The sequence below is a fragment of the Hyaena hyaena genome, unplaced genomic scaffold (assembly GCF_003009895.1).
Source record: "Hyaena hyaena isolate Hyena2069 unplaced genomic scaffold, ASM300989v1 scaffold_469, whole genome shotgun sequence".
Lineage (NCBI taxonomy): Eukaryota > Metazoa > Chordata > Mammalia > Carnivora > Hyaenidae > Hyaena > Hyaena hyaena.
The window spans coordinates 1,368,430-1,377,631 of record NW_024081103.1 but is presented as its reverse complement, the minus strand read 5'-3'; the positions used below and the strand labels follow the sequence as shown (position 1 = coordinate 1,377,631).

The 9,202-nt window shown below is 42.4% G+C and overlaps 1 protein-coding gene across 3 annotated transcripts; it reads right to left on the bottom strand.

Annotated features, from left to right (window-relative positions):
• Positions 1-1,602: 1,602 nt before the first annotated feature.
• On the bottom strand, positions 1,603-8,700 carry HNRNPDL (heterogeneous nuclear ribonucleoprotein D like). Of its 3 annotated transcripts, none has more exons than XM_039253959.1 (8): positions 7,870-8,664; positions 6,914-7,082; positions 6,652-6,813; positions 6,058-6,189; positions 5,814-5,928; positions 4,946-5,116; positions 4,515-4,607; positions 1,603-4,141 (listed from the first exon to the last, which is right to left on the bottom strand). In XM_039253959.1, the coding sequence occupies exons 1-7, from the start codon at positions 8,310-8,312 to the stop codon at positions 4,537-4,539; spliced, it is 1,263 nt and encodes a 420-aa protein (XP_039109890.1). In that variant the 5' UTR covers positions 8,313-8,664; the 3' UTR covers positions 1,603-4,141; positions 4,515-4,536. The 3 variants fall into 3 exon arrangements, with proteins under 3 accessions (XP_039109890.1, XP_039109891.1, XP_039109892.1); XM_039253960.1 differs by having other exon boundaries at positions 1,603-3,355; XM_039253961.1 differs by lacking the exon at positions 4,946-5,116 and having other exon boundaries at positions 7,870-8,700.
• Positions 8,701-9,202: the final 502 nt, after the last annotated feature.

Sequence of the window (9,202 nt, the reverse complement as noted above, 5' to 3'; positions counted from 1 at the left end):
CTTGAACTAACTGTGAAATCTTGACTTGAGCCCAAACCAAGAATTGGGACACTCAAATGAGATACTCAGGTGCACGTGAGTTGATATTTTTAGTTAGCTAACTTCTACAATTTTAAAATCAGGGGATTAATAAAAATTTTGCATAGAGCCTTTTGTGGGGTTGGTAACTAAGTGTTGACCACCCTACATTAAGTGTCGACAAGACACAAATACCCAACTAGAGAACATCTGAAGAAACCCCTTCATGCAACCTCATCAATGATAGCAAATTCAGTAAATTTCGGTCAGTTACCATAAAAGTCACCAACTGCAAGAGCCTTTTAAAGGAGATAGCTTTCAAAGATACAATTTCTCTGAAACCAACCTTAAAATATTTATGTATGGATAGGCATATTTCTGTCAGAAGAGAATTCATTTTTGGTCAGATTCTCAAAAGGAATCTCCAGCCACTGGAACAGCGTTAAGGAAACTAATCTGCAGGATAGTCGTTTTGTTTTTAAATTAGAGAGAGAAAGCACGTAACAGGGGAGGGGCAGACAGAGGGAGGGAGAGAATCTCAAGCAGGCTATACAGTCAGCACAGAGCCATTAAAGGACTAGATCTCACAAACCATGACATCATGTCCTGAGCTGAAATTGAGTAGGCAGCTTAACCAACAGAGCCACCCAAGCACCCCAAGATACCATTTCTTACATATTTCTAATTCGTGTTGGCCTTTAATAAACTCAAACCTTAATCATTGTTAAAATGTTGAAATATCAATGTTAAAAATATTTAACACTTTTAGTTTCTAAGTAAATCAGAAATTATACTGACGATCCTTTCTAAAACCGTAACTCCAGGCACCTGGATGGCTTAGTCGGGTTGAGCGCCTGACTCTGGATTTTGGTTCAGGTCATGATCTCATGGCTTGTGGGACTCTTCCCCTCTCAAAACAAACTTAGAATAACACAAAATCTTACAAGTTACTCCCAACACCCTTTGATAACTAATAGACCTCCCCTCAAATGGGGGTACACCTCTCTTTTTTAAAAAGGATTTTAAGTTTTCTCTACATCCACCGTGGCACTTAAACTTACATCCCTGGGATCTACATGCATGCTCCTCTAAGCCAGACAGGAAACCCAAGGGGGTAAACTTCTTAAATGACTGCTAAAATAAAACCAGGGATCAAACTGCCACATAAATACAAATCAAGTCTTCAGAACGTTCATTTTCCTGTAATCCCTAGGACAGCACTATATTTTATCCTAGTTTATAAAAAGCAGTGAAGTGTCAAATTCTTAATATCCCTAATTATATAAATGTAACTCAAACTACACACTAATAAAATCAAGTTTCTATTAGAATAAGGAACACCACACACAACTTGGTCAAAACTGTTCAGATGGCATACTTAAGTGCCTAGAGCACTTTTCTCGGCTTATTTAAAATTTACATATTTCATTTATAGAGCCTAAATTCTGAATTAAGAGTCCAAAGCCTCCTGGGGGGGGGGGGGGACAAAGTGCACTGTTTTTTTGTAAATCTCACACAATAATCTCTAGATGAAGTGTATTTCTTCAAAGCCATATATATCAAGACTTGATTGAAGAGTTTGGATTTTGTTTAAAAAGCCTTTATTCATTTTTGACCAGGGAAAGGACAATCTCAATGTCAACTTGTCACCTAATCATAAATTTGAACTTAACAGGATTCACTGCCCTAGACACTGCACCTACAGACTTTGACAACATAACTTAAAATGAATTACCTCCCTTATTCCCTAAGGTTGCATGTTGAAAGAATAAACAGTCCCTTGCAATAACCAACATTGGTACTCGGCCTAGATTTAAGGTCAAATAGCAAAACAGGAGCAAATCGAGGCCAAGTGAATTGTAACTTGATAGCCAGCAAGTACAAACATCATTAAACAAAGTTGCAGGCACCAAATAAAAGGCAGGTTCATCAGCATAAAAAATTTACATTTTGTTAAAGGTGAGGTCAACTACTCCGCGCATATGAACATGTATGCCAATCCTCAAGGCTAATGTAGAACCACACACACACACACACACACACACACACACACAAAATGTAAAAAAAACCCCTTAAATTCAACTACACTGAATGTAAAATTCAAACCTTAAATTTACCCAGGAAATTCTCCAGTCTAGAAGCTAAAACTTTTTGATTCACCAGGAAAATCTGTTGTAATGACTTGGGTCACTTTAGATTTGCATTGTCATACATAAAATTTATATTTTTCCTCACTACTCCTTCCTATGCCTGAATATGGGATGCTTAACTACGCAGCTCATGCACTAATGCATTAAAAATGAAATCTACTAGCATGACTTTTCTAAGAACTCACATCACATTAACAGTTAACACCCAATATTGCTTCCTAAAAACACCCCAAAAGAAAACATTCAGTTTGGTGCTTGCTATGACAATACCAATAGAATACAACTGACTTCCTCAGTCACTATTTTCAAATATCTGCACCTACCTTTTGCTCAAATTTTAACCACCTCATACCTATCTGCCAAAATCCTTATAATGATCTGATACTCTTAAACTGTAGCTCCTACACACAGTTTAACAGTGCCGTTTCCCTGGGTTTATCTGTTTTAGTCAAGAAAACAAAGTCATGGTATTATGATTAGCCAAAGCCCTAACAGACCAGATTCTGACTTAGCACACATCATAATCAATGGCTTTTCAGAGACAGCAACAAAGCACAATTGCTTCTACTTATGAAAAGGAGCTACCAACATACTTGGTGTTAAAAAGGTGCACTTCTTTAAAATATAATCCAGAAGATTCACGGTCTGCTAGAAAACTTCCACTAATAACAACACTATGACAAGGTCTCAAATACACAGAGAAACGTTAAACATGTGGTGGAACCCTCAGCAGGGAAATGAAGCCTTATAGCATAGAATACATCTAACAAAAATGGGGAACAGGGACACTGTAGCTGGCTATTCATAAAGGACCACAGTTTCTCCCTATAAACCAATATTCCCTACAAAATAATCTGTGCCTTAATTATTGCTTATTTTAAATTACACTTTTACAGAGCTATTTAGTACCTGACACAGAAAAACAATCACATAAGGAAGCATTTATTTGAGGTTTAACATGAAATCATACAAATAAAATTTGTATAAACACAAATCCACATTGAGTCATAACACAGATAGCAAAAAGACAAAGTAAAAACAAAGGAAACTAATTGGCGGCTATATACAGTTGGACACAGTTGTGTCTTGTACACTAGAAAGTCTTTTACAAAATAATCATCTTAGATCAACAGAAGACCAATCTTCAATGTCGTCCTGCAAGATGGGTTAACTTTAGCAATCTCCTCCTAAAAACAAAAACAAAATAGCAATTAGATTTGTGCGACTCTGAAAGCTTTCAAAGGTCCACTTTCATGAATTGTTTTTAAGTCCTCAATTTATTCTTTTCTTCAATAATTAAAGATCATATGCATATTCAATCGCAAAATGTAGTTTGAGTAATTAATACACTCACCCTGGAGTTCCCAAATGACAGTAAATTTAAATTTGGTAAGGAATCAGGGAAAGCAACCTTCCCATATTCACAGATTAAACTGTGCTAGAGTTAGGTCTACTAGAAGCATCTCTAGTAAGCCAAAAAGTGCTCTTATAAACATGAATTCCTAATAAGCTTATCATATTATAAAAAAAACAAATTGCTGTGTGCATATGATCTTTAATTTATATCCCAGATTTTAAAGTTCTTGTTTTGGTTTGTAGATTTCACTATTAGCTATAAAAAGAAAAAGCAAGCATTAAATCTTAAAGAATGAACACTTAAAATGAGGCTCCACAATTGAAATACAACACTAAACAGAAGACCAAAATGATTAAGCTGTAAAAAGGCATTTATGTACTTTAACTCCTGTAAAAAACCATTTAAGTTAAGTTTAGACACTTAATCTTCAAAAAGATTAAAAAAGAAGCCAAAGTCTGAAGTTTTCCACTTTAATCTTTACGCTGGTACATGAAGTTGGAAGAGACCATACCACAGGACAGCGTTTTCTGGTGTATGCCTTGCGCTCTGCCCGCAACGTGCGACCCCCAGAGATAGACGTGGTCAGGGTGACACACGGCCTGCAATGAAGTTCCCGCTGGCGGGTACAAACAAGGTATAATGTCAGAGTTAGAAGACAACATTCTTGTTTTCCTTAAGTTGTACCCATTTCAGTACTTTACCTGTTAATAGTTCTAAAAAAGTTTAATTATTCCTCTAGACCACCTGGTACACAAAGCAAACAGAAAAACTCTTAAGTTTTTCTGTAATACTAAAGAAAGTGAGATAAGACTTTAAAGTTAAAGATCTATAGACACTTTAGGCAAAACAGGCTCATAAAGCAATTAAAAAATTAACAATTTAGTAAAAACAGACTACATAATATTTTGTTTTTACTTAGTTTTCATTTGTCTATTGATCTTTAAATTAAATTAGAAATTTCCACTGGTTTCTTGTACTCTTATACACACCTGTTTTCTCCAATGTTCTCCTTTAGTACGGCTGATAATTGTTTTGGTGATTGCCACCCCCTCGAGATGCCTTGCCGTAAGTGCTCTGTTGGCCTATTTTGAAAACACAAAAAAATTATGTTAAGGATGTTTCCTATAAAATGGTTTCGTTATAAATACTTTAGAAAACTATTAAACGTGTAATACTCTGCATGCCAAATATCAAAATAATCATATATTTTAAATAGCTATTATAAACTAGTCGTGTATCACATATTCCAGAACATTTCTAACCAAAGTCTTTGTTAGTAACCATCCTATGACTATCAAAAGCTTCAAAAACTCCAAACACTTTAAAAAACAGAAAACCCACACACAATTGCAGAATGGGACTGCACTTTAACACTGAGTTTAATACCATTGGTTTATGAAATTAAGTTAAATATTCTTACCACTGTAGTCTGCATATCCCTGTCCATATCCATAGTTCCCATAGTTATACCCAGTATAATCATAGCCGCCATAGCCACTATAGTTTTGATCACCACCATAGGCACTATTGTAATTTCCATATCCTTGATCATAATAGTTATTAAATCCTTGGTTCCAGTTTTGGCCCTGACCTGAAACAATGCACAATGATTGTTAGGAAACAACTTCTGACCCCCAATCATAACATAAAATGTCGTGTTCCTGTCCCTCACTCCATAAATCTTAAATAGGCAGAATGGACATCTATATTATCTGAGAGGATAAAGTTATTATTGTCATAAAAGGGGGCAGAAAGTCCAATTGTGCCAAGTTATCAAGCTTCCTAAATCAGGAGAGAGGCACTTGGGGGGCTCAGTTGGTTAAGCAACAGATTTGATTTCAGCTCTGGTCATGATCTCAAGGTTGGTGGTTCAAGCAGAGCCTGCCTTTGATTCTCTCTCCCTTTGTGCTCCTCCCCCACATGAGCTCTCTTTCAAAATAAATAAACTTTAACAAAAGAGAAAATAAGGACAAGGTGAAGACAGGTAGACCATTTAGTTTTAAAACAAGAACTTCTGCCCCCAAAAAACCTATCATGCCATGGTGCACCATATAATCTTAACCACATTAAGTGGTATTACCTTTCCATTCGTTAGTAATGGCCTGGTCAGTCAGATTGGCCATTCTTCGAAGAGGTGAAACCAGCAAACTTACAAAAACCCACCCATTAACCTGAGAATTTTTCATGTTGGAACAGTTTAAATCTAGCTTTATGTTCTTATGGGCTTATTCCCATTTAGCAGTTTACAGCTTAAGCCACTGAGCCATCTTCAAAGAATTAAGTCTCACCTCGTCCACGACCCCTAGTACCACCTCTTCCACCAGCCGCAGCACCTCTTCCTCCTTTTTGTTGTTGTTGTTGCTGCCTATAGACCTCTTTGGGTTGTGCAACTTTGATTTCACACTATAAACACATTTTTTAAAAAATACAATTTTTACTATAATGCCAAATAAATATTGTTCTCAAAATATATTGAAAAGAAACAAAACCCACACTCAAAATTTTCATTTAATAGAATCAAAATAGCTTTACCTTCCCAGAACCAATTTGATGATATCTGCTTTCTAACAATTTCTTTACTGGCTCTTCGTCTGTGTATGTGATAAAGCAAAATCCTCTTCTTTCATTTGTTTTTGTATCCATGGGAAGTTCAATATTTTCAATCTGAAATCAAGAAGCACATTCAAGATCATCCAGTAAGGATAAAAGCTACCGAAAGGTTTTAGAACACCACAGATCCTTTTCAAGCTTCAATACGTGTTACGTGTTACTCTAGTCACATTACTTCTGTACAGAAACTCCTACTTTTTTATCAACCCAAACCACAAAGATTCATCTGTGAACCATTTAGAAAGGAGAACAAAACTTTAATACCCTTTTGTACCCAACAGATGCCACTGGTTAGTAATTCCTACCACTGACCACACCAAAGCACCTGTGTTTTGGCCAAAACAAATTCGGTATGGGTTTTCATCAAAGCACAGAAAAGAGCAATTAAGGTAGTGACTAGAAAGGACCTAAGCAGTTAAATTAATCTCTTCATCAACGGTATGTTAATGTCATCTTCTCCTGTAAAAATCCAGGGAGTCTTATATAAACGCACATAAATGTACTCATATATCGCACCTCTCCAAAGGCTCCAAAATACTCTTTAATTTGTTCTTCAGACGTATCTGGGCTTAATCCACCCACAAAAACCTTTTTGGGAGGTTCTTTCCCTTTTAAAGCTTTGGCCCTTTTGGGGTCTATCAATTTGCCATCCAGTTTGTGTTCTTTCAGTTCCAAAACCTAGAAGACAAATTTATTTAATCTGACAACAATATACAACGAAACCCCCAAACAATTTGCAAAAAGTACAAAAGGAACACAAAGCAAAACCTGCTCCTACCTTATCAACACTAGCAGCATCTTTGAAAAGCACAAATCCAAATCCTCTTGATCTTCCAGTCACTGGATCTGTTTTTATTGTACAGTCTACAACTTCCCCAAATCGAGACAAATATTCAGTCAGATCTTTCTTGCTTGTATCCCAGCTCAAGCCTCCAATAAACATTTTACTAGAAATAAAGTTATTTTTTAAAAAAAGGATTAGCAGCACCTCACAGGATTACTTCAGTTCCAGAGTTACGTTATCTATGAAATAAATACGGGGAAGTTTAACCGTATATACGAGAAATCAAACCCTGGTCTACAATTCAAGTATTAAACAAAACCAACCCTAAAACTCCCAATTCCACCGAGGTCGCTTATTCGACACAGTGAACAGCTTGCTCACCATACTTCATGATACCAAGTTTAAACGACACCACCAAAGTTATGTTCGATTACTTTAGATTTACAAACTCCAACTTCCTAAGCTGATCCCTCACAACTCAGGTTCACCCTTTTCCACAGCTGTCAAGGCAACATTCCACCTCAAGAACTCATAACGCGTCCTGGGGATCCAGCTACCACCCCCACACTGATTCCCAAACCAGTAATTCCGTATCTCTCCCAAGGAAAACTGCGCGGGGTCCTAAAAGAGACACAATGAAAAGGCGGCAGCAGCTGCAGCATGTGGCGCAGCGAGGCCGGCCCCTCCCCCTCGGGCCCCACGCGGCGCCTGCGCACTCGGGACACAGACGCCGCCGCCGCCCTCCTCCTCCAACTCCTCCGCCCTTCCCCCCCACCCTCCGGTGGAGTCACCCCTCCGTCTCCTACTTTCCTTTTTCCTCTAAGCTTGTGGGGCCCGGCGGGCACGCGGGGAATCGACTCGGGGCAAGAACCGGGGTAGCGCGCGGCTCCCGAGGGATGAAAGGCGCGTGCGGCGCGCTGGGGGAGGGGGAAGAGAGAAGCGTGCGGTACCCGTCATCCTGCTGATTCTTGCTCGCGTTGATCTTGGATCCCTCTGCGAATTCCTCTATGTTGCTGTACTCGTTCATGTCCTCCATGGTGGCGGAGCTGTCGGCCGGGGGATGCTGGCGCGCAGTCCGGGTCGCGGCAGCAGCGGCGGCGGAGCGTTGTATGGAGCTAGATTTAAAATGGCGGCGGAAGAGATCCGGGCGCCGCCTGCGCCCTCCCTTTATAGCCGCCCCGCCCGCCAATCGGGAGGGCTGCTGGGCGGTGACGTGGCGCTGGGCCCGGCGCGCCCCCTGCCGGGCGGAGCTGGGAGCGAGCGAAGGGAGGAGCGGGGCGAGCTGCCGAGGCGCCCGCGGCCGCCAATGGGAAAGGCTGCGGGAGGCTAAAGTAGCGGGAGCGGAGGGGAACAATGGCGGCGGCACATGGGAGAGCCGGGGCGGGACCTCCATCGCGGCCCTCCCGGTGAGGAGCGAGGTCGCGGGTGAGGGGACGCGGGCTTAAGATGAGAGACGCGTCAGAAGACAAAAACGAAGGGGCGAAAAGTCCTGGGGTCAAAAATCCCGAGCAGCGCCGTCGCAGGGCCACAGTCCCTCTGGTCTTGAGAGCCTTTGTCTCTGGCGTCCGGTCCAGCCCACTCCTAGTAAAGAGCCGTCAACCCCGCCTTTTTCCAAAGCCCTCGGTCCCCCAGTGCGGACTCCTGCGGTGGCGGCTGCTGTTATCGACTAGCACCGTGGCCGGGTTGCTCCAGAAAAAGGCGGACTGCGCCCGGCGCCGGCGGCTGAGGCAGCGAGCGCGCTCCGCCGCGCGCACGCGTGTTTTGTCCTCGAGCTGGCTGGAACCAGCCGAACAGGAAGCGGGCACGCGGTGGCCCCTCCGGACAGCGGCGCGGCGCGGGTGCCTCGTTCGCTACCGCCACAGGCGCGCGGGCGGAGGAGGCGCGGCGGGCCTCCCTAACCGATCGGCCGGAGCCCGGGCCGACGCAGTCAGGCAAACCAGTCCCGGCACGGCCTCTTTTGCTGGCTGAGGGCGGGAGGAGGGGCGCGAGCCCGGTCAGGTTACTGTAAATATGCAAAAGCGGAGGCAGTGGGCGGGGAGGGGGCTAGGTGCCGTAGAGGGCAAGGGGCACTCACATCCCCGGCGCGCCACTCGCGGGGCTCCCGTCTGCACGTGCCCCTGGCCTCTCCCGCTTGCTCAACCAGTCTGCGGAGAGCGCGCGCGCGCCCGCGGACCCGGCTCCCGCGTTCGCTTCTTTGTTCCCGCCCACGCGAGGCCCATTTTGACGGATCGGGTTCGAGGCCCTCTGGCGGCCAATCGGCATCGACGCCTTTACCTCCCCCGC

Bases quoted from the DNA above. Each gene is read 5' to 3' on its own strand.
- HNRNPDL (XM_039253959.1), bottom strand. From the start codon at position 8,312: ATGGAGGTCCCGCCCCGGCTCTCCCATGTGCCGCCGCCATTGTTCCCC. The intron at 6,814-6,913 runs GTAGGAGCAGGT...TTTGTCTTCTAG, and splicing joins ATGCTGCTAGTGTTGATAAG to GTTTTGGAACTGAAAGAACA. The intron at 4,608-4,945 runs GTAAGAATATTT...TTTTCAAAATAG, and splicing joins GGGATATGCAGACTACAGTG to GCCAACAGAGCACTTACGGC.